Raw genomic sequence first — 26,171 nt, forward strand, 5'->3', positions numbered from 1 at the left:
TACAAGTTACTTAAATTATTTCACATGATTTTGATTAACCAGTGAGTGCTCTTAGAGCGTTACATCTCGCTCATTAGAGTGAAAGTTTCACTCTTAACAACGTGAAATGTCCACTCGTTTATAAGGTAGTTGTGTAGGCCTATAACCAGTTGAAGTCATTCAAACGTTGATCATTGTGATTTTCCTGGTAAAGATATATTTGTTGCTTTTCCTACTTAATGGAGAAATATAAAAAGACAACTTTCTATAATTCAGTCGTAATTTCTGAACTCTACTGAGTCGATGACTCACTTACCTCGAGTCTCCTCCTCGCGGACGGTTTTTTGAAAGGAAAAAAGTTCCGCTATCAACAAAAATAGAGGGCGACAGAGCTTTTTTTGAAACGTCGTAACAACAACAGCATGCAGCAGACAGACACACGGCCGGCAGCTACTCCAGAGCGCACCAAAAGTTGCACGGGAACTTTTTGCAGCAGCAGCAGCACGCGGCAGTTAAATTTTACATCAACAACAGTAAAAAGTAGGTGGTGCTCGTTTTTGGATCCTACATTATACATTAAGTGTACTACACAAAATACACACATTAATTTATATATTTTTCCTGTCATGTAATTGTTTATTAACTGCATAGCCTAGGCCTAGGCTAGGCTAGTAGGTGGGGATCAAAATACTAAATAAAAATAGGCCTAGGCCTAGGCCTAGCTAGGCCCCTAGGCCTAGCCTTCTTTCTAGGCTAGGCCCTAGCCTACACCGTAAGGAATACAGGTCAACCCGTACCCATGCCAACTCGTACCCAAATTTTGGCTTACTCGTACCCAAAATTTTGGCTGACCCGTACCCATCATTGGCTGGCCCGTACCCATCATTGGCTGGCCCGTACCCAAGTTTAATGCTATTTAAAGTATATTTATATTATGCACTTGTCAATTGTATGACCCACTATACGACCCCCGGGAGAGGTGCGTCATGGGTGCGTCATTTTCAAATAATTACTGACGCAGGGGTGCGTCAAAAAACCTAGATGGTACGTCATATCAATGAACAAGGTGTGTCAATGTCCGTCACTTTACCACCCACCATATCATAAACAACATGGTCACAGTGCGTCAAAATGGGTGCGTCATGGTCACCTAAAGGTAAGTCACATTTTTGACGCACGGGTGCGTCATGGTATTCAATGGTATGACGCACATCGGACAAATGACGCACCTCTCCCGGGGGTCATATAGTGGGTCATACAATTGACAAGTGCATTACGTTTAAACTCGGTTTTATTACATTTTTAGATACCAATCATATGTTCGATATTATAATGGCAAAAACTATTGACCTAAAAAGTATAATAATATGTACAGACTCGTACGAAAAAAGCACAGCTTTCATTGTATTTGGTACGTCGTATTAGGTCAAGTTAATACTTGAGGGCGCTGTTTTACATTGAAGATCAGAGCCATATATATGGCTCTGTTGAAGATGTCAGTGGTCGGCTGTGCTGCATTCTATTTTTTTTCATTTATGAATAGTTATTAATCTATTATTTAGAATAGTAGTACACGGAAATTGAAATACCCACTAGTCTGTGATGATGACAACTTGAATTATTAAAAGTAAACATGAATATTTTTTATACATAATTTGTATTTTCATTTTATTTTACAGATAATGAAGTAGGCCTAATGTGCTTTTTGAAAATCGTTTTAAAAATGGTTTTTGTTGTTTTGTTTTGCAAGTTTTGGAAAATATTCGAAAATATTTAATACATTTTCAAGTAGTCACTCGTATTTTAAAATCACAAAACTATTTAAGTGGATACCAGCCTCATTTTTGCTGCTAAGTAGATTAGGCCTATTGCCGTTTATAAAACAAATCCCCTAGTATACAATGACGGATGTGAGAATTAATAATAAAAGGTAACCTCTAATAATTTAACATTTAATTACAAACGACGTACGACATTTGCTGTTATTTCTGTTTATTTTAGTTTTCATTTTATAATGATTATTACTGTATTATTATGACTAAAAAAACGAAATACATACTACTAAAACTAAAAAAAATCATCTTATCGCTGACAGATACGTAGGCCTAAGTATACTCAGACACGTGTAGGTAGGCCTTCAGAACGTTTATATTATTTTAGTAAATAATACGACATCCGTTGCCATGGAAAAACGGTCGTAGGTCATTAATTTGTCTTATTTGACACATTATAGAATGCGTATTTTTTTTTAAAAAAGGGAATCCCTCGTCAGCAAAAACACGTAGCTAGCTGTTATTGAGGAAACATCTACCAAAAATGTTTAATTGCCGTAAACAAACAGATCATTTTACTGAATTATTTTAAGAAAAAAAATAAATAGAAAACGATCATACGCCACATTGCGTTGTCTATTTTTTGACACACTACAAATCCGTTTTTTTAATATAAAAACACAAAAACACGTAACACGAAATCTAAGAGTGATTCGACCCCATAGCCCTGTGGGCTTTTTGCTTAAAACAGGGCGTTGTTAATTCAACCAATTTTAAATTACCAATACAATAGAAATTACTTAATCGAATCTAATCAGGGACGATAATTAGGTGATAAAAATTGATAAGTATAAAAATTATACGTTGTTGGTAGGCCTACTTTACCTGGGCTTAATTGAGAATTGTAATACTATACAACAGTTAAAGTATTTTTTTATTAATTAATGTTCTCTTACGTAAATTAAAAAGACACATCAAACATACGTTTATAAAACTATAATACTATTCAATAAATTTTAACAAATATATGCCTAATTAAACAAAGTTTACAATCAAATCAATGGTCATTTTTATTAGCACACATTTCACCGACACCTGTAAAATAAAAAAACAATTTAAATATAAACAATATTCATACGGCAAAAGCATACCACTAGTTTTGCGCCGATCAAATCATTACAAGTAATTATTCAAATTGGGTACGAGTAGGCCAAATAATGTGTACGAGTAAGCCAAAAATGGGTACGGGTAAGCCAAATAATGGGTACGAGTAAGCCAAATACTTGGGTACGAGTAAGCCAAATATTTAGGTACGAGTTGGCATGGGTACGGTTTGGTTTGGGTACGGGTTAGCCAAAGTGGGTATGAGTTGACCAATTATTTGGGTACGGGTTAGCCAAGTTGTGTACGAGTTGGCATGGGTACGGGTTGGTTTGGGTACAGCTTGACCAGCACCCCATCGTAAGTAGTAGGCCTAGTAGGGCCTAGCTTGGGTGTGTAGAAAGCGACGACCTCGAATTGGACGACCCCAACGACCCGGGCGACCTCGAATTGGACGACCTAGAATTGGACGACCCATAACACGAAACCGACGACCCCTATAGCCTAGCCTAGCCTAGCCTAGGCCTAAGTGTGGTATTAACATCCCGAAGCCGAACATAGCCAAAGATCTTTAAACCATACGAAATATCATAAACATGGCAAACCGGGTAAAAAAACGGCCCCTTTTTCAGCGGCGGGTAAGGTTTGCTCAGTGGATTGGACATCGCTAACCCAAATAATCAAATCAAATCAAATCACCTTACCCGCCGCTGAAAAAGGGGCCGTTTTGACCTGATTTCCCATGTTTATGATATTTTGTGTGCTAATCGAGTCGAATGCAGTTTTAATAATGCACTCTTGGTGTTCCATATCTGTTCGTTTGTTCGTGTCGACACATTCAGTATCAAATGGCGATATTTCTGTATTTTTTCAATCAATTGCTTGCTTACGAGTATTATATAAGGTATGGTTTAAAGATCTTTGGCTATGTTCGGCTTCGGGATGTTATACCACACTTAGGCCTAGGCTAGGCTAGGCTATAGGGGTCGTCGGTTTCGTGTTATGGGTCGTCCAATTCTAGGTCGTCCAATTCGAGGTCGCCCGGGTCGTTGGGGTCGTCCAATTCGAGGTCGTCGCTTTCTACACACCCGGCCTAGCTTGGATCTTGGTTAGCCTAGGCCTAGCTGTCTTTTGTGTAGGCTATCCTGCTTCGTCTAGTTGGCATATGACCGTTTCGGCCACAACAGATTTCTATGGCGCGCCATTCACGCATATATTAGGCCTATAATATAGGGCCTAGACTGCTATTGAGTATTGTTTTTAAAGCATCGCATGCTTTGTTGTACAGGACTATAAGTATAATATTACATTACAGTGTTTTCATTCTTAACTTTATTCTACTACAATTTGCATTTATTAGATTTGTTGTTTCCAGTATAATAGGCCTAGGGCCTAGTTGTATTTAATTAGTTTGCTGGACGAGATAAATTTCTTATTATATTTTGTTTTAAGGTTCTGGTGGGGTTTCTGGACTGCAGCACAGTTTATGACTGTATTTTAATAAATACTCGTCACAATGATCGCTTGTGCTTCAGACATCAAGCATCAAGGACACAGGCTTTTTTCCATTCTATAGCAATCAGGTTACACCGTGTCTGGGACCAGCTTCCCAGACCGTTGACAGATGTTGCAGTCCTAGAAAGCCCATCAGCCTTCATTAGAAAAGTTCATATTCATTTTGATTCGCTGTAACTGTATTTTGTCTTTATGTCTTCTATGTGTAAACTGACTTTGGGGTTGGGTCAACTGGCTCAGCTACAGTGATTAAGTTCACTTAGGTTGACCCTGGTATCCCCAATTTCAGTTTTTTTTTGTTTTGTATATACTTAAATAGACCAAATAAATAATGAAATGAAATGGACGAAATAGTTAGAGATTCCATAGGCCTAGTCGTCGATCCAAGGAAATGGCAGCTATAGTTCGTCGTGATAGTCGTTGACGTTGGCCCATCTTGGCGCAAATCGAATTCAACTGTCAGTGACACATTTAAATACCCTCTTAGTTAGTACAGTATTAATAGTTTGGATTGAAAGAAGAAATGCTAAGGAAAAAAAAAAATTAATTAAAACGTTTTTCCTTCCATTGCGTAGGTGAACTCACATCAATACAAGCAGAATCAAGAAAAAAATTTAATGAAACTTTGTCATCTTCTTCTTGATTGGTTTTTAATACAATACAGGAGTAATTCAATGTTTTATCATGAAGCTCAAATGTCTTCAGAACACATGTGCATAAATAAAACGAACATATCAGACCCAACATAAAATAATAATTGAGTAATTTGCGGCGATATGCAATTGAAAGAGTCATTCATTAAATCAATAATCCTTTATTATATTGTTGTGTCTCATTGTTCCCCTATCAACGGCACTACGGGCGTTCCATAGATATTGTAGTATTATTGTCTGTGGCCGAATCCGTCTAGTCTAGGCCTAGGCCTTTTTTAGCTGCTAGAGGTAGGCTATTCCATGTCATGATAAGTATGTTTTGAAGGTGGTTTCAAAACAGGTCGTTTCGTAACTTATACTTTCTTACTTACTTGTTTGGAAGCTATCTAGGCTATGCCTATCTAAGCCCCTCTTGAAAATAACATCAAATCTCAAATACGGCGCACATTTTAGAGGGTGGTTGGACCATGCCTGTTCAAGACCTGACTTGAATTGATTAGTTGATCTTGAAGATACTACATCCTCCGGTAACGAATTCCATAGTATAATAGTTTTTCGACCAAACGAGTCTCTCATCCAATTTGTGCGTGAAACTTAAATTTTAATTTGAAAGAATGACCACGTGTTCTGACATCTTCATCAAGCTAAAAAAAAAAAAAGGCTGAAATATTTTTTATTATTATACAGTATACTGTATGCCTTTTTAGGGCTGGCCCTAGCTAGGCTAGTGTGCAATTTAAACATTTTTCAAATTTTTTTGGTTGCTGTCCTGTAGTAATGCTATGCTCCTTTTCCCACATTCACAAATTTTGCTAAGATTAAGAATGAACACAAATTAGAAATTTACAAAAATCGTAGCCATTCGTAGTCATACTAAAAACTATGTTATGATTATTCTGTTATGACAGTCGCACAATGGAGATACGATGATATTGTTGCGATAAATTCATGACAGTATTATGAATTATATTGCGACATTGCTACATGTATCAGCATTGTACATCTTCCGTATAGTGTTATATAGGCGCCACACATTTTTTCGAACGAGTATAAATGTACTAGAAGATGTCACGACAACACTGAGACTGTGATACGATGCCGCCGGACTACGAATGATTTCACCGACAACACTGAGACTGTGATACGATGCTGCCGGACTATGAATGATTTCACAGTACAAAGTTTTTTAACATTCGAAAAAAAATCGTGCGGCTTCACGATGACGATGTGATACACACATTTGTGAGGCCTATAATTGAATTAATTAATAACTAGTTTAATTAAAATAATTTAATTCAACAAGTTACAATACATTTATTATAATTAACACAATGTTGTTGCAGTCTAGATAATATTGATTCTTACATAAACTACATGCCGACCCTAGCTAAGCCTATATGTATTTTTGAAATGTAAAATGTATTTTTTAAACAATTTTTTTTATCTTTTAGATTGAAATTTGATTGCAAATGAAATTATTCATTTGTATATTTAATGAATTAAAACACTTATTACTATCAGTATGAGGAGACATCTGCAAACCGGTGTGAGAATGCTCTCACTACTAAACAAATCACAGCTTTTTCAAAAGTCTTTCTGTATGAATTTATTGAGAGCTGTACAAACAAGCGGTATTTCACAAAAAGCGGATCCTTTTAGTTGTGCTAAACTAAATGGACGTTCATTGGTACGAGTATCTGGACGAGATGCAAAGGATCTCTTACAAGGACTTACAACTAATGATATAGAACTCCTAACAGATGAACATAGAGCATTATATACTATGTTTCTTAATAATCAGGTAATTGTTGCACATGTTTATTATCCTTCAGGAAACTATATATCAACAATTCTGGACAACTACCCTCCAGACAACAGTCTTCCGGACAAGTATCCAAATAATTATCCTCCAGAAATCTACTCTCGGAGACTAACTATCTAAAAAACTATCCTCTTGAAAACCTTCAAACTACTATCAGTATCCTCCAGGCAGCTATCCTCCAAATGACTATCCTCCCAACAACTATCCTCTCAGACAACTATCCTCCGGACAACTATTCTCAGACAACTATCCTATGGACAACTATCCTCCAGACAATTATCCTCTGATACAACTATCCTCTCGTACAACTATCCTCTCAGACAACTACATGTATCTTCTCAGACAACTATCCTCTCGGACAACTAGCCTCTCGGACAACTATCCTCTCAGACAACCTCCAAGCAACTATCCTCTCAGACGACTATCCTCTCCGACAACTATCCTCTCAGACAACTATCCTCTCAGACAACTATCCTCATAGACAACTATCCTCATAGACAACTATCCTCTGGACAACTGTCCTCTGGACAACTATCCTCAGACAACTACATGTATCCTCTCAGACAACTATCCTCTCGGACAACTATCTTCTCGGACAACTATCCTCTCAGACAACTATCCTCTCAGACAACTATCCTCCAGACAACTATCCTCTCAGACAACCTCCAAGCAACTATCCTCTCAGACAACTATCCTCTCAGAAAACTATCCTCTCGGACAACTATCCTCTTGGACAACTATCCTCTCGGATAACTATCCTCTTGGACAACTATCCTCTCGGACAACTATCCTCTCGGACAACTATCCTCTCGGACAACTATCCAACTATCCTCTCATACAACTATCCTCTCAGACAACTACATGTATCCTCTCGGACAACTATCCTCTCGGACAACTAACCTCTCGGACAGCTATCCTTTTGGACAACTATCCTCTCGGACAACTATCCTCTTGGACAACTATCCTCTCAGACAACTATCATCTCAGACAACTATCCTATGGACAACTATTCTCCAGACAACTATCCTCTCAGACAACTATCCTCTGGACAATTATCCTCTCAGACAACTATCCTCTCGGACAACTATCCTCCAGACAACTATTCTCTCACAACTATCCTCTGGACAACTATCCTCTCAGACAACTACATTATCCTCTCAGACAACTATGCTCACGGACAACTGTCCTCTCAGACAACTATCCTCCAGACAACTATCCTCTTGACAACTATCCTCCAGACATCTATCAAAATAACTATCTCCCGATCTTTTTCTTCCGTAGTACTATCCGTCCTTCGAACATCTATCTAGACAACTGCACATGGTGTTAATTTAAGTTTATAACAACATTTTAAAGATGTGATTTGTTTATTTTGAAAACATATTTCTAGGGGCGTATTCTTTATGATGTTATATGCTATTGGCATGATCCAGGCTATTGTGATAAGGACTGCTACATCCTGGAATGCGATACAGAAACTTGTAAAGGCCTAGAAAAACATCTCAAAATGTACAGACTTAGGAAAAAGGTTAGTTTTTACAAGGCAACTTATTAAAGCATGTAGTAGAAACCCAATGTCTCCTAAAGAATAGTGGTTGGACATTGTGTTAAAAACATATATTGCCGTGTATTAATAGGAGGGGTATATAATAGTTTACATCATTTTGTAATGTAAATTGGAAAAACATTGCAATTCGCATTGTAATAAATACCTGTATCAAGTGTATACGTAATACTAGGATTTATATTTTATACGTTACGGTTGTGTAAAAGCATGGAAACCTAAACCATAAACGTCCTCCAGTGCACACATATGGCCTACATCCACTTTAGAACTCATGGCATCTTTTGTGAAAAGGTTTACCTTTGTGTTCTGGTTCAAATTCAGCACCTTTTGATGTTATGGTGGCCTCATGGTCTGAAGAATTTTTCTGTTAGAACAATTAGAATTTGACCTCACCCATTACTCTGTACAGTAGGTCTGAACATTCCCTTATACTTTCAATTATTTTCATGTGAAATTATCAAGACTATTATTTTATTTATGCTACAGTCTGCATCCTTCAATCAATTTAATTCAATATTCAATTCAATAAACTTTATTGTCAAACTCATGAATGGCTTAAAACTTTGGCTGAAAGTACACACATTAAAATTGTCTAAAAACATAGTTGCACAAACAGTAAAAAAGAATAAAATCATATAAAACAGAGAACAAGATGTTATATAAAAAAGTTAAAAGAGGACACAAAAAGTACAAATTGAGTTAAAAATACAGCTAAGATACTTATTGCGGTTATCGTTTCCACAATTTAATTGAATTTGTTCACATTTGACCAAGTGCTAATTACTCACACTATACAGCTTTGAACAATTTAAACATAATTTCAATTAACCCCAGTTTAAGAAAGTGTCTGTTAAACCTAGCATTTATTCAAGCAGTATATGTTCTTTTCTCATCTCAATAGGTTGATATAGCCTTATATGATGAAGCTGAAACGTGGGCAATATATAACAGTAATACGACAGAAGTAAAAGCTGATCTTGTTGACAAGAAATCTATAGTAGTGTTGGACCCTAGAATATCAGGCTTTGCTTCACGTCTGCTATTGCACCAATCAGAAAATAGTGAGTTATTGGGATTAAAACTGTTAATGTTTTTTTTTAATATAAGGTAACCAATATCAGATTTTAAATCAAACCCCATAGCGTAACATTGTGAAACAGTGTACAGTACATACAGACAGAGAGAAACAAAATAAAAATAATGCCGAAAGACACTCCTTCATTGCTAACCAGAGTTTGGTCTAATAGAACCTTAATCAGTACCAGTTGTTTCTTCATCATTTGTCTCGAGCCTCCTGCCCTAGTAAAAAAACAAAAGACTCGGTATGAGTTTTAAGAAGGATGATGGGTCAGACACTGTGCATCTTAACACGGTCTGAAGGAGAATTTCAAAGTGACAGCATTGCATGAGAGAATGCAAGTGACCATATGATAACAACTTTCGCATGAACAAGACAGTTTTGGAAGACACTGAAATGAGAGTGATGTAGGGCCATCATAAAAGTGATTTGAGATGTTTGAGACATTAGTACATTTTCATATTATTTCTGCTGTGCACCCATATCTTTCAAATTGTCATAATTAAATTACAATGGTAATTATAAAATTGTACTTGATTTGTTCACCTGGTAATCAATCCTGTAAATTGATTGTAAATACTGTATAACATTTCTTTGTAAGAAATCTTTATATTATTCATTACTTGTACCAGATTATGTCCATAATTGATTTGATATTCAATAGGTAGTATATTTTTTTTTAAACAATAATAAATTGAATTGAAAAAAAAAAAAATTTAATTTAAAACAAAAAGACTGCAATAAGTGTACTATTCACTGTAAAGGTTTTATGAAATAACATTATGAATGTGGTACAAATAATTTGATGATGACGAATATAAAACATTCATTATTTTATAACACACCAACTTTTGATGAGCCAAGGCCTAAACCGTTCGAAGAAACAGCGTTCTGATTGTGGACGCGGAGTAGAACAATTATTAACGGTGCACACTTCAGGATAGATCAAACGTCCTGGTTGCTAATTCACTGTGTAACAACAAGGAACACGCAAAACAAAATTACAGTATTCGATTTTAAATAACGACAAGGCACGATCGAGTGTGCTATATCACATTATGTTTACTTTTCATGTGACCAACAATTGTCCAATCAAATGGCAAGAATCTACTTAAAGGCCAGGTGCGGGCAAAAAATTTCTATTGATCATACATTCCAATAATTATCGATCGATAGTTTCCCCTATGTTTCATAATTTTTGGGATTTTATTTGTGTTACACAAGCTTGTTGAAAATAAGCACTTTCTTATCAGTGGGGGGATAGTTCAAATTACACAGTAAAATCTCTATTCTTTTGTACACAAATTTTGTAAATAGAGAGGCATTTTAAAAAGCTATGAAAAATAAACGGTGTGGTAAAAAATGTTATCAGATAACTAAATATAGGTAATATAACTTGAATATTACATTTCTGGTATTTTTATTCAACTTCAGCATTTTATTTTCATGCTATAGCAAAAATTATCCACCGTATATCCACCATCTTTTTTCACCTTCTAGGGAGTCACCAGACATGTTATTACATTAGGTTAACTACCTAACTACTGAAAAAAAGTCTTCCTGGTTTTTATGGAAGAACTTTGCCAAATTTTGTATTTGGCCATATTAAGGGGAAATTCATGTTTTTTCGTCTTGATTTCTGTTACAAATATTTGATTTATGTACAATTAACCAAATATTATATTTAAAATTCATGCCTGTACCTGAGCTTTAAATTAAATAATGCTAAAACAATGTTTAATGTATGGATATTTATGTTCGTTTGTAATGCAATTTTTTAACACTGCCTAATAGTGAGTGGTTTATTTCAAAATGATTTGTAATGTAATGATTTTTGTATTGCTCCTTTTATTTTACTTTTTAAAAGTATTTTATACAAGAAATCATTTTGTCATTAACGAAACATTGTCAAATACCTGACCTACCAACCCCGTAGTTTTCAAGTTTCATTGATTTATAGCTTTGCAACAATGTTTAGGCCTGATCATCAATGCTGTCAATAACTTTTTTTATTTTCAGTTAGTGAATTATTTACAAACTGCAATATTGTTGATGAATCTGATTACCGAAGACGTCGTTACCTCTGGGGAGTCAGTGAAGGGGTTACAGATATGCCTGTTGGAGATTCATTTCCCCTCGAGTCAAATTTAGCTTTTATGAATGGAGGTAAGTGATTAAATGTGAATAACTTATATATTAAATCATTTATTAAAGCCCCCTTCCCTACGTTTTTTAGATCTAATTTAAGATCACAAACTATATTTAATGTAAAAATAATACTATATGGTCCTATTGCGATAACTTTTTTCGTCTTTAAACAGTTAAAAATGTGAAAAATAAGTCGATTCTAATAATTATAGCGGCCCGCTATAAATCCCAAAATGCATTGCGCGCGGATTGATATTTTTGTTTTTCACCTGTAATTCGCCCACTTTTCGATCGATCGTGAGGCCAAAACAAATGGAAGACTCCTAACTTTTCAGCGAAAATACCAGGTTTCCCCAATTTGTATCAACGGAGTCTGGCAAAAATAGAAAGACAATTAATGCAGCAACTATACAATGTCAGGCTAGGTATATAGCTAGCGTACGATGTTCGTACGTTACCGATTTTTACCAGCTAGGCCTACAAAACTAAGCCTAGCTAGGCTAGGCCTAAGACCGTCCACGAGAGGTCGATCGCCGCGAGCTACTTAGGTAGTGCATTGTTTCTCACTTTTTATCATAATTTACCATAAAACGTACATTTAAGACAAGGAATGGCATGGTTTAATGTTTTTAAAGTGATATATATGTATTATTTTCCAAAAAACGTCCAAAATTGCAGGGAAGGGGTCTTTAAGCTTTTTTTTTTTAGATTAAACTAAAGTAAAGTTTTTAAATAAACACTTAACATTTTTTGAATTGCATTACATTACTTCAGAAAATGGTTTGTAGATATGTACCAGACCATAATGTTGAGAAAGTCTAAACTCTACAGCACCTTTTAAGGAATGGTGTACCACATACCTTTAATATTGTTCTATTACACATGATATAATATACAGTATAACAGAAAAGTTGAGATATTCTCAACTTTACTTTTTAAAAACTGGTGTACAGCAAACTTATGTTTGTTCTTTAAACTTAATATAAAATTTTGCAATATAAAATATTTATATGTTGCCTTGTCTGCATCTATATTTTGCAGTAAGTTTCAGCAAAGGTTGTTATTTGGGGCAAGAATTAACTGCAAGAACTCACTACACAGGTGTAATAAGAAAACGACTAATGCCAGTAGATATTGCAAGGTAAGAAAGTCTAACTAATAATTTTAATATATCATTATATAAATCAAACTCTGAAAAAAGTAAGGCAAGCCATATTGATGTTTAAAATATTGAATCATAATGTCTCTTTTTTTTTAAAGATTGTTTTAAAAGGTAAAATGTTATTACAAGAGCAAAATAGAGAGTACATTTTTTAAATTATTATCCTTTATATCATATCTCTCCATAATGCATGCTTAGCTATATTAATAAAATACTGTAGTAGGTAAAAATAAAAGATGTTTCAGATACATTTCTTGACTAATAATTTATTATCAATATTTATCCTACACTGAAATATTTTTTTTTTGACCTTGTAAATTCTAAATTTATTGGTAACCTGTAATCCAATACTACTTGTTGCAGGGTCAGGCCGCCGGCGACTAACCTGGTATCCCCATTAACTCCTTTAAGAGCATGGTGTCGGTTTAGGAAAACCAACGACGGCCATCCAGTAAAACCCCTCCAGCCCGGAAAGGAGATAGGCACCACTGGGAGATATAGCTTATGCCTGTGTATCGTATCATGATGATTACTAATTCCCATATGGAGGGACTTGGTGCACTGTATCTCATCTGCTCTGCCCCTACGATCCTCTAGGTCATGGGACAACTGGAACTAGAAATTATAAATGTTTTTGACAATGACATCAGGGGACTGACATAAAAATCGTGGGTGTTTATTGTCATACAGCAACTACAGCATACTGTGAATTGTAACAATTTTTCAACTGTATATATATATATATACTGTATACTGTTCCATGGCCTTGATTATCGTACTGTTTATTCAAGATATATTCATTTCATTAAAATTACAAAATTTACAGGAAATCAATCCGTTAAAATCAAACAGACTGAAATGAATGTTCTGAATATATGACCCTACATTTATTCTTTGTTTGTTGAATAGTTTGAGTGAAAGCAATATTGTGAACATATACTCAATTCCAATATCAAGTTACTAGCAAATTCATTAACTTTAAACAAACAAGTTAGAGAAATACTTTATAATATACCCGATTCACATAAACAAAAAAAATCATATCATTTTAACAAATTGTTACCATTTAATTGGTAAAGAGTGTGAAAGCATTTACCATCATGTTTACTTTGTAAAATCGAAACAAGTTAGGAATCTTTACAAGCCTCGGATATCTATTTAATGTTAACAAAAGGGCTAAAAAATAAAAAGGATCGTCCTTCTTTTTTGTGATTGCATTAGTTTTTCATTAGTTTTCTTTTAAAATTGTAATGTAAGTATTTATGACAAATCTATTTAATATGACAAATGGAAGTAAGACATTATATAATGCACCCGAGCAGATTCTTGTCATTTGATTGGATGATTGTGGGTCAACTGATATTCAATAAATACTCCATTGAACCCATGTCATCAATAGTGCAAGTAAAATTGTGTTATACTGTGCGTTCATTCTTCAATGAGCAACAACCATGCGTAACACAAGGCTGGGCTGTTGAAGAAATCAACCTGTCCACATCAAAAATTGGAGTTTCGAATGTTTTAGCCTAACCTCTCGTTGAAGTAGGTGTGCTATAAAACAAATAATAATTATATGTTTATATTCATGCTATGGAACAAATAATTAATTTGCTGAAGAATGAAATGTTATTTTTACCTTGAAATATTTTGTATAATTCTATTCACCACTTAATACACAGATATTTGGAATAATCAAATATTATTTTATTCAAGTTTAACTCTTATTGACAATGGCGTCTCTGTGAAAAACGAAGATGGAAAAAATACTGGAAAACTTCGAAGTCATATTGGAAATAATGGTCTTGCATTGCTTAGAGTTTCCTTGAGGTTTGTTTACCCATTTTATTCAAGTGTTTAATTAACTTGAATTTTCTGAAAGCTTTTGTAGTAAGCTATACATTTTATAGCCAAAACATAAAAAGGTACAAATACATAATTTACAACGAAAATACAAAATATTTAACAATGGAATGATAATAAAAGTCGAATGAGAAAGATAACAATAAATCTGTCACTGAGATGTTTCATTCAAGCGCTCAAAACGTTCATAAATAGAAAATGTTTATTACATTCTATTGTCATTTTTCATTGATAGGAGTTTTCATATCAACAGATATAAATAATCCTGCCTACCATAGTCTATTTCGTAAAAGTGAGGTTCATTTGAAGATATGGACCTGTTTCACTCAAAGTGGAAGATGTTCATTTTATCTTTGTTGTTACTTTTTCCATCCTAGTGTCATCATTTCATTGATGGGAGTTTTCATATCACAAACCTATCTACTGTATTCTATTGTGTAAAATTTGAGGGTCATTTGAAGGTACAATAATTATTGAATGTTCGTTATCTTTTTTCTTTTTGTTAAATGTTTAGTCAGAACAAGAAACTGATAGTAAATGATAAGGATGGCAATGATATAGAAATGACAGCAAGAATACCAGAATGGTGGCCAAATAAGGAAAATTTACTTATTCAGTGACCTGATGCTACCAAATGACATGGGCACATCTGTGGTATCTATAAAATGTGTATGTATATCAATCAATCTTGAAAATATAAAGCACTAGAGAAAGAAGACAACTTCAATGTTCAGCTAAGTCCTTGTCAACCTTTTATTTTATTCCGTAATTCGTGGAATAGATTCTATGAGATTTTGTTGTAATAGCATGTTTTAAAGAAGATCTGAATTTGTTTTAAGCGATGACACTCCCTCTGCCTCTAATAACTAACTGAAAACATCTTTTCCAGCAGTCTTGATTTAATCTATTTGTCAACATAAATTTAAGGTTTCATAAGATCATAAAATAATTGAATAAATGAGGATTAGTTAAAATGTATGCAAGCAATTCTGGAAACTAAACCGTCTTTCATTTTGCCATCTTATCCAGCTGATGCACGGTTTCCAAAAAGTTGATTTTTCTGAATTTAACTATCTTTAATTTAAAGTTTGTTTCATTACATGTTTCGAACAGTTTGTCCATCCTATCGATAAGAGTAACAGTATGAATGGCTACTGGTTTAATTTTTCGTAGTGATGTATATATTACTATGCCCGATGCAACACTGAGACTTCGTATTTGCGCAGCTAAGCATAGCCTCATTGGTGTGAAGGGTGAAGGTACAGTAGATATGTTCTGATTGAAAGGATAGGATATAACTAGCTGGACTGCTTTCAATGTTTCATACTGTCTTGACATTTTGACTACATAAAAACCTGCATCGTACAGCTTTAATTGCTTAACTAAAGTGTGATTCTCTCCTTTTTCTTCCCTTTCACCCTAACCCTGGAGAAATGACCTCTATGCAATAAACATCCCACAATAACCCTCTTTGATGTGATGACAAACTTTTATTTGCAGTTTGAAGAACTTGTTCTGTGATTCCTATTCTCTTTTGTACTGATCCTCATTGTCCAGGAAGCGAGTAATTGTTTTCCAACATCCCATAAATTCTTCGATTTACACATAAAAATGTAATACTATTATTTTGAATTTTTTTTATTGTAGACAATTAAAAAATTGGTGTCGATCGGAAATTCAGAGTGCCCCGGCGTGGTTAGAACCCGTCAATTGAGCCGGCCTCTGTGGTTGTCTCTCATATTTAATATTAATAACGATGTAGAATAACTTTGAATACTGTACAGTAGTAGCCTACGGTACTGTACAACGAATTAGTAGAAATTAAGACAATGTACAATGTATTTATCAATCATGCAATATCAACAATATATTTATTATACAACATATTTAAAGGTTATTTATTCAGTCGGCCGCTCTTCCCTTCTTTTATTAAAAAATCTGACATATCGGCATTAGCCATTAACATCTTCTTTGATAGCTTTTTCTTCCGTTATGGAATTCGGAAAGATGACATCGACCTCTATGAATACAAACTGCAGAACATGGCATAACACACAATAAATGGACCATCTACTCTATTTAATAAATAATAATAATAAAAATAATAATGGCTTCCTAAATTTGCCTCCAAGACCCCTTGATTTTCCTTCCTGTATATAGGCGCTTGTTTGTCCTTCTTTTGTTGTGAAACTAGCACTTTTCCGCTTGTAATGTACCACATCCAATGTGGCTTCGTAGTCTTTTCCATTGAGTTTAAATCAATACTTATTATACTAGTAGGTTTCATGCAGCTAAGTTATAAAATAATGTCTTGGCAGTTTTAAGTTCACCTGTTGTTATTTCTTCATGCAGTCAAATGTGTAACACAGTTGCAAACATTGCAAAATGTGTAAAATAATCATCAGGAATTAATCATCAGGTAGTATACCTTTAATACCACGAAAACATAATACAACTGTCTCATAATGATATGTCAATGCCTCAGTTTTTAATTCCTTTAAAACCCCAATTGCATTGTTCAACCCTAACTAAGTTAGAATTCGCTTTAAAGGATCCATTGATGAGAAAAACAATAACAAAGTGATATTGTTGTCAACATGTCGGTGATATCAGTAACTAGGTGGGGGGAGGGGGTTCTGGATCATGGGGTGACACTAAGTGCCAATTCCTTGAAGATGTTTCAAATCAAGGAGTGTTGTTCAGCTTAAATATGTCATAATCATAAAGTCAATAATTTTTGCTGACCATCTTTAACCATTATAATGTACAAAAACATAAAACATTTCTTATAGCAATATCATATGTGAATGATCCTGTGTGTTTATGCAGTATTTGGACTGCCCCTGCTATTTCTAGTGCTATGTGGAGACCTTCTGAAAGAGTAAGTTGTGAGATTAGATGGCTTTAAATCGTTTAAAACATGTTTTACTCCTCACTTGTTTTTGTTTATGAGATGAATAAAGAGATTTATGTTAGTCACAAACTCAACATTCTCTGGATGTCCAACATACTGGATGACAATTCTCTTTCTTGATTTGAATAAAACTTTCTTCCAATTTTGTACATAAAAGGAGATAGTTTGCTTTCTCTTCAAGTGTAACTAAATACTTGTACATCAATTGCTTAGATTTGCCCAAACAAGAGGGCCGTATCTGAAGAATTTAGTCGATTTAATGATAGCTGGATCCTTTTTCAGTGTCATCTGAGAAATAAAAAACAATGAGATTACTTCTGGTTTATTTTCAAGATTATAAATAATATCATTGATGGAAAAGTTTAAAAGTTTACCTGTAATGGGTATAAATCTTCCACTGCTTTCACTGGAAGATTCGTTGGTAAGATGGAATCCAACATCAAGAGATGATCAGTCAGGATAAAGTTGTCCAGTAGATGTTAACATTCCAAGGTCCTGGTACATTTACTACTTAGGCCGCCTGTTAAAAAAATGCTGAAACTAAGATTAAGAAAGTCGGCCAGTGTCATAGTACAAGGCCATTCTTCACATATAGCCTGATGTTTCGCTATGCTGGCCAATGCTGTGGTACGAGGTACACAAGATTTCTTGCCAATCTCTGGTGAATAAATCTTCCGAAGTCATGATGTCGCCATCATAAACATTCATATCAGTAAGGGCCAATTCCGTTTTTTTATTTGCTGGTAAGGTGATGACGATTTCTTAGGACTCGTGGATTACATCATGTTGAGATGAATTGATGACATGGACAGCATGTCTATAGTGTCTATAGCATGACACGTTTCGATATTGAAATTATTCAAGCTGCAGGATCAGTTTGAGCTGAATTGATGACATGTCTATAGTGACTAAGCATGACATGTTTCGATATTGAAATTATTCAAGCTGCAGGATCAGTTTGAGCTGAATTGATGACATGGATGACATGTCTATAGTGTCTATATCATGACACGTTTCAATCTTTAAATTAATGCTGTATTTTAGAAAGCAACGTATTCTTTAAAAGATTGTTTGGCCTTGTCATTGCTGCAATTTAAAATTTCATGTGATAATCGTTTCCACATTGAATCTTTGAGTTCTAAAAAAGTGTCTCTTTTTCAAAGCATCAGTTTGGGATATTTCATCATGGTTGGACGATACGATGAGAATACTCAGTTCTATAGGCAAGAGAATGGGGTGACATTTCATGGATTTGTGCTCTGATGTTTTGTAGGAAAACAACAACAGGGAAGTTGTATATCCCCAGTTATTGTGGTTGGCGTTGGTCAGTGTTGTGAGAATTGTACAAAGTGTTCTCTTTGCCTGCCTGTATGTATGGTGAGGCAACTGTGTTTTAATTATACGAAATACAACTTTACTTTGGTTTCATGATTTAAATCACGTCTAGCATCAACTAATTCATGCAGAATCATTATACATTGTACGCAGCAAGCAATAGTAGTATATTTCTATCCTAAAAATTAGATTATAAATATTTCACACAACTATTACAGACCTTCTAGCAATGAGGCAACTCTATATCCCCTTCAGCTTACAGAAGCTGTCATTCAGTTCATTACAGAACTCTCTACCCTTGTCTGTAATCAATATGGAAGGTGTTCAATGTCTGCAGACAAAATCAATGAAAGAACTACACCATTTAGCTAATTTAAATCTGGAATGAGGTGAGGTAATCCATAAATATGGTATAGCATATGCATAGCGTACTCGATTGCTTTCATTTCTTTGGAAGCGGATACTACATTTTTTTTAGATTTGGTGGTTGGCAATGAACTGTAGGAGGTTGTTTTATATCATATAACACATTTCCATCCGTTTCTTTCCTACATAAATTACATTATTTATGTAGTGGGTGTTCACTCCTCTTAGCAAGCGTTTTACGCAATGCTAGCACCGCAAACTACAAATAATATATCTACTCGGACCTGGTCTCCACCCATATAAGTCGACTCATTTGTCTTGATTGGTGTCACATCACCTTCACCTCGGTGAAAGCAAATTGGACCACTGGACAGCAACACTTGTTTATAGTAACTCCCATTAGAAATCCCATTAGAGCAATTACAGATTCCACAATATACCAACTTTAGTGAACAGTAATAATAGATTATCATATTTTCTCCAGATGTTATAAACCAAGGAATTGGGAGTCCTAACTATAAACTAAGGCTTTAGACCGTTTTAGCGTACAACGTTACTAGCAAGGTCACACTACAAACCGCAGAGAAAAAAATGAGGTGTTCAGACCCATAGCGTACAATTATCGTTACAATGGAAGTGCGTCATTCAGGTTGTTTCTAGTTGGATATTCTTGTGCTCTTACCCACGTGTTTCATAATTATTTTCACTGTATATAGGCCTAGATCTTAGCCCAACAAAATTTGCAGTTAATAAAACATACCTCAGCATTTATTTTTTTTAAATATAGTAAGCCAAATTTCTGTTTCTATTGGTTTTATTTTTGTTATAATAAGTGCTAGCCTGCTATAAAATAAACTCTTAACGTGTCAATGTCAAAACAATAAATTTAATATGCCATCAAAATTAACTTACCTTGATTTAGTCTGAAATTTCTCCAATGAACGCTCTCTAACCTCTTCACCTGCAGCACATGCTGCAACTGCTTCACTGGTCTCGGATTTTATATTTGTGGCGTCTTTTTCCCGACCCATCAACTCTTCTATAGCACTCTCTGTTTCCGATAAAGGTGGTGGAGCGATACCCGACCCTCTAAGCTCGCGATTCAACTTTGTCTTTAATTTATCCTTCAGAAGATTCCAGCGATCCCTCACATTTCTTCCATCTAAGTTGAAGTCAACTATTGAAAGATTACTCTCAATGTCTTTCCATACTTTGCCACGTTGCTGCGTTCTTTCCCTAAACTGGAAAGGATCCAGTGTAATCATCTCCTTCATCTTCATCTTTTTCTGAAGACCACTTCTTGGTCGGAGATAGTTTTTTTGCTAAAAAAGGATAAAAAAATTTTTTTTAGGTAGGCCTTCAACCAAGTCTAGGCCTAGTAGTAGTAGGCTAGTAATACTAGCCTAGGCCTAGTATTATTAGGCTAGTAGTAAGTAGGCTAGTAGTAAGTAGCCTCCCTAGGCCGGCTACTACTACTACTAGGCCCCTCCTAGGCACTTTTATTTTGGCTGATGTTAAGTAGTAGTATTATCCTACTACTAGCCTCGTACTAGGCTAGGTGAAGTAGGCCCTTCGTTTGTAGCTAGCTAGGCGGCTGCCTAGGTAGGCCCTATCTAGGTATTCCTAGGCTTGTAGGCAGGGGGTAGCCTAGGTAGTAGTAGGCAGCAGGGGGAACATTATTTAGTTAGGCCTAGGCCTACCTAAGGCCTAAATAAAAGTGATAATTGTAGGCTATCCTAGGCCCCCTATATATTATTAAGTTAGGCCTAGGCCTTAAAAATCAATGCAAACCCTACAGTATTTAGGATCCCACTATTTAGTTGCTAAAAAATGTTAAATGTAAACATAACAAATATTACATACTTTGGGCATACATTGTTTTTGTTTTCGGGTACACTGTGAACAGCAAAACAGCAATTTCATGGTCGTCTTCGGGCAGACAACAATGAGTAAAATAACTGACGCACGCGCAGTGTCACAAGTGCGCGGGGCTATCGTTGCCAATCACTCGTTGTCCTAGCTCTCGTCGTGTTTTGTAAACTCTCTAGTATCTTCAACAGAACAGGACACTGCAGAGCATGACATAACACATGCAATAAATGGACCATCTACTTTATGTAATAAATAATAATAATGTCTTCCTAAATTTGCCTCCAAAACCCCTTGATTTTTCATTCATGTATATAGGCGCTTGTTTGTCCTTCTTTTGTTGTGAAACTAGCACTTTCCGCTTGTAATGTGGCTTTGTAGTCTTTTCCATGAAGTTTAAATCAATACTTATTATACTAGTAGGTTTCATACAGCTAAGTTATAAAGTAATGTCTTAGCAGTTTTCAGTTCACTTGCTGTTATTTCTTCACGCAGTCAAATGTGTAACACAGTTGCAAACATTGCAAAATGTGTAAAATAATCATCAGGTAATAACCTTTAATACCATGAAAACATAATAACAACATAACTATCTCAGAACGATATTATGTCTTTGAATCAATTTTGCATTTCCTTTAAAACCCCAATTGCATTGTTCAACCTTAACTAAGTTAGAATTCGCTTTAAAGGATCCATTGATGAGAAAAACAATAACAAAGTGATATTGTTGTCAACATGTCGGTGAAATCAGTAATGACCGGGAGGCGGTCTGAATCATGGGGTGACACTAAGTGCCAATTCCTTGAAGATGTTTCAAATCAAGAAAGTACCCATGTCCACGAAAATGATGCCAAGGCTATGATTGTCTGATTTGGGAAATTAAACTCTGGTGACTATTCTCTGTGAGATGACATGGCACATTCTCTCTTAGCAGCAGGAGTGTTGTTCAGCTTAAAGATGTCAAATGGTGTATTTACGTGACAGACTGTACCAAAGTCAATAATTTTTGCAGACCATCTTTCACCATTATAATGTTCAAGAACATTTCTTATAGCGATATCATATGTGTGCATGCATTATTTGGACTGCCCCTGCTATTTCTAGTGCTATGTGGAGACCTTCTGAAAGAGTAAGTTGTGAGTCTTTAGATGCTTTAAATAGAGTCACAAACTCAATGCGCTCTGGATGTCCAACATACTGGATGACAATTCTCTTCTTTAATTTGAATAAAGCTTTCTGTACATAAAAGGAGATAGTTTGCTTTCTCTTCAAGTGTAATAACTAAATACTATAAATATACTAAATACTTGTACATCAATTGCTTCGATGTGCCCCAACAAGAGGGCTATCTGAAGAATTTATTTGATTTAACGATACTTCGCCGTAGCTGGAAACTTTGTCAGTGTCATCTGAGAAATAAAAACAATGAGATTACTTCTGGTTTATTTTCAAGATTATAAATAATATCATTGATGGAAAAGTTAAAAAGTTTACCGGTAATGGGTATAAATCTTCCACTGCTTTCATTGGAAGATTCGTTGAAATGATAATAATAACATTCCAAGGTCCTGGTACGTTTACTACTTAGGCCGCCTGTAAATGCTGAAACTAAGATTAAGAAAGTCGGCCAGTGTCATAGTACAAGGCAATTCTTCACATATAGCCTGATGTTTCGCTATGCTGGCCAATGCTGTGGTACGAGGTACACAAGATTTCTTGCCAATCTCAGGTGAATAAATCTTCCGAAGTCATGATGTCGCCATCATAAATATTCATATCAATAAGGGCCAATTTCGTTTTTTTATTTACTGGTAAGGTGATGACGATTTCTTAAGACTCGTGGATGACATGTCTATAGTGTCTATAGCATGACACGTTTCGATCTTTAAATTAATCTAGCTGCAGGATCAGGTTGAGCTGAATTGATAACATGGATGACATGGCTATAGCATGACTCGTTTCGATATTGAAATTATTCTAGCTGCAGAATCAGGTTGAGTTGAATTGATGACATGTCTATAGTGACTAAGCATGACATGTTTCGATATTGAAACTATTCAAGCTGCATGATCAGTTTGAGCTGAATTGATGACATGGATGACATGTCTATAGTGTCTATATCATGACACATTTCGATCTTTAAATTAATGCTGTATTTTAGATAGCAACGTATTCTTTAAAAGATTGTTTAGCCTTGTCATTGCTGCAATTTAAAATTTCATGTGATAATCGTTTCCACATTGAATCTTTGAGTTCTAAAAAAGTGTCTCTTTTTCAAAGCATCAGTTTGGGATATTTCATCATGGTTGGACAATACGATGGGAATACTCAGTTCTATAGGCAAGAGAATGGGGTGACATTTCATGGATTTGTGCTCTGATGTTTTGTAGGAAAACAACAACAGGGAAGTTGTATATCCCCAGTTATTGTGGTTGGCGTTGGTCAGTGTTGTGAGAATTGTACAAAGTGTTCTCTTTGCCTGCCTGTATGTATGGTGAGGCAACTGTGTTTTAATTATACGAAATACAACTTTACTTTGGTTCATGATTTAAATCACGTCTAGCATCAACTAATTCATGCAGAATCGGACCATTGTATGCAGCAAGCAATAGTAGTATATTTCTATCCTAAAAATTGGATTATAAATATTGCACACAACTATTACAGACCTTCAGTAGCAATATAACATAGGCCGTAATGTTCTCTTTAGTAAATATGTCCCAATTTATACCCAATATGGTGTCCAAAGTGCCAAGATTATTGTTTTTGTACGAGTACTTCACTGAACTCTTTCCATCTTCTATCCCAAGAACTGTGTTGTCTACACCTGGTGTTGGTAGGCCTAGCATGAACTGGTTAAGCTCGTTGGCGTCTCCTAAGTACAGTGCCAACTTCGCTTTTGAAAGCAGTGGCCAACTGCATCTTTCGAAATTGAAATCTGTATGCCAGATTGGACAAATTTGTGATGGTGTTCTGTTTGGCATTTCTTTTGATTTCGTCAAGATATTGTATATTATCTAAACCACTAACAATGATATTCATCAGCTCTAACCTGCAGAGTTCAGTAGTTATGATGGAGCCAAAGTCCAAGTTCTTGCAGCAAAGAATTCCTCTGACTTGCCATGTGAAAACATCAATACCTGTTACTGCCAAATGAATATTACTATGATCCATCTGTAAAAAAGTAACAAATTGCAAATGTAAGTCTCTGCAGACAAAAACATTTTAATAAGTGGGGATATACCAGTTACATAAAAGGTGCAAAAGTAAGACTTACTCAGGCAAGTTAAATTAAAATAGGGCAAGCAAAAAAAATTCTTCCCCAATCGCCCAAAATATTTATGCGAAAATTCCTTTAAAAAAATCCTGGCTTGTTGTAAAATACTGTGAAACTGAGTTCACTGGTATTCATAAATTTTGTGATGGCTTGGGCAAGTGAATTTGAAAATTGTGAATTTGTTTACAATTTACACCAGGGTAGAGAAAAGTTACAACTGAAGTGCGTCTTTAAAACCCCAATTGCACTAAGTTAGGATTTCCTTTAAAGGATCCATTGATGAGAAAAACAATAACAAAGTGATATTGTTGTCAACATGTCGGTGATATCAGTAACGAGGTGGTGGGGCGGGGAGGTTCTGGATCATGGGGTGACACTAAGTGCCAATTCCTTGAAGATGTTTCAAATCAAGAAAATACCCATGTCCATGAAAATGATGCCAAGGCTATGATTGTCTGATTTGGGAAATTAAACTCTGGTGACTATTCTCTGTGAGATGACATGGCACATTCTCTCTTAGCAGCAGGAGTGTTGTTCAGCTTAAATATGTCATAATCATAAAGTCAATAATTTTTGCAGACCATCTTTCACCATTATAATGTACAAAAACATTTCTTATAGCGATATCATATGTGAATGATCCTGTGTGTATGCATTATTTGGTCTGCCCCTGCTATTTCTAGTTCTATGTGGAGACCTTCTGAAAGAGTAAGTTGTGAGATTAGATGGCTTTAAATAGAGTCACAAGCTCAACATGCTCTGGATGTCCAAAATACTGGATGACAATTCTCTTTCTTGATTTGAATAAAACTTTCTTGCAAATTTTGTACATAAAAGGAGATAGTTTGCTTTCTCTTCAAGTGTAACTAAATACATCAATTGCTTAGATTTGCCCAAACAAGAGGGCTATCTGAAGAATTTAGTCGATTTAATGATAGCTGGATCCGTTTCAGTGTCATCTGAGAAATAAAAAACAATGAGATTACTTCTGGTTTATTTTCAAGATTATAAATAATATCATTGATGAAAAAGTTAAAAAGTTTACCGGTAATGGGTATAAATCTTCCACTGCTTTCATTGGAAAATTCGTCATCATCATCGTAAGATGGAATCCAACATCAAGAGATGATCAGACAGGATGAAGTTGTTTAGTAGATGTTAACATTCCAAGGTTCTGGTACATTTACTACTTGGGCCGCCTGTAAATAAAATGCTGAAACTAAGATTAGGAAAGTCGGCCAGTGTCATAGTACAAGGCAATTCTTCACATATAGCCAGATGTTTCGCTATGCTGGCCAATGCTGTGGTACGAGGTACACAAGATTTGTTTGCCAATCTCTGGTGAATAAATCTTCCGAAGTCATGATGTCGGCCAAAAATGGCCAATTCCGTGTTTTCATTTGGTGGTAAGGTGATGACGATTTCTTAAGACTCATGGATGACATGTCTATAGCATGACACGTTTCAATCTTTAAGTTAATCAAGCTGCATGATCAGGTTGAGCTGAATTGATGACATGGATAACATGTCTATAGTGTCTATAGCGTGACACGTTTCGATATTGAAATTATTCTAGCTACAGGATCAGGTTGAGCTGAATTGATGACATGGATGTCTAATTGTGTCTATAGCATGACATTCGATATTGGCATTATTTTAGCTGCACAATCAGATTGAGCTGAATTGATGACATGGATGATAAGTTGTATAGCAATTGTGAAGTAAAAAAATAAATATTAGTCTTCTCTTCTAA

At 35.2% G+C, this 26,171-nt stretch overlaps 1 protein-coding gene across 2 annotated transcripts; it reads left to right on the forward strand.

The window, feature by feature from the left end:
* Positions 1-387: 387 nt before the first annotated feature.
* LOC144844966 (iron-sulfur cluster assembly factor IBA57, mitochondrial-like) lies at positions 388-15,635 on the forward strand. 2 transcript variants are annotated; one of them, XM_078702085.1, is made up of 8 exons: positions 388-519; positions 6,472-6,821; positions 8,233-8,370; positions 9,311-9,470; positions 11,507-11,653; positions 12,677-12,776; positions 14,511-14,624; positions 15,172-15,635. In XM_078702085.1, the coding sequence occupies exons 2-8, from the start codon at positions 6,543-6,545 to the stop codon at positions 15,275-15,277; spliced, it is 1,044 nt and encodes a 347-aa protein (XP_078558211.1). In that variant the 5' UTR covers positions 388-519; positions 6,472-6,542; the 3' UTR covers positions 15,278-15,635. The 2 variants fall into 2 exon arrangements, with proteins under 2 accessions (XP_078558211.1, XP_078558219.1); XM_078702093.1 differs by lacking the exon at positions 388-519 and adding an exon at positions 3,195-3,212.
* The last annotated feature ends 10,536 nt before the right edge of the window (positions 15,636-26,171 follow it).

Source organism: Antedon bifida, chromosome 1 (assembly GCF_963402885.1).
Source record: "Antedon bifida chromosome 1, ecAntBifi1.1, whole genome shotgun sequence".
NCBI lineage: Eukaryota > Metazoa > Echinodermata > Crinoidea > Comatulida > Antedonidae > Antedon > Antedon bifida.

Excerpts from the sequence above, each read along its gene's own strand:
- LOC144844966 (XM_078702085.1), top strand. The coding sequence starts at position 6,543 with ATGAGGAGACATCTGCAAACCGGTGTGAGAATGCTCTCACTACTAAAC. Across the intron at positions 6,822-8,232 it reads CTATGTTTCTTAATAATCAG|GGGCGTATTCTTTATGATGT; the intron begins GTAATTGTTGCA and ends ACATATTTCTAG. Across the intron at positions 12,777-14,510 it reads ATGCCAGTAGATATTGCAAG|TTTAACTCTTATTGACAATG; the intron begins GTAAGAAAGTCT and ends ATTTTATTCAAG.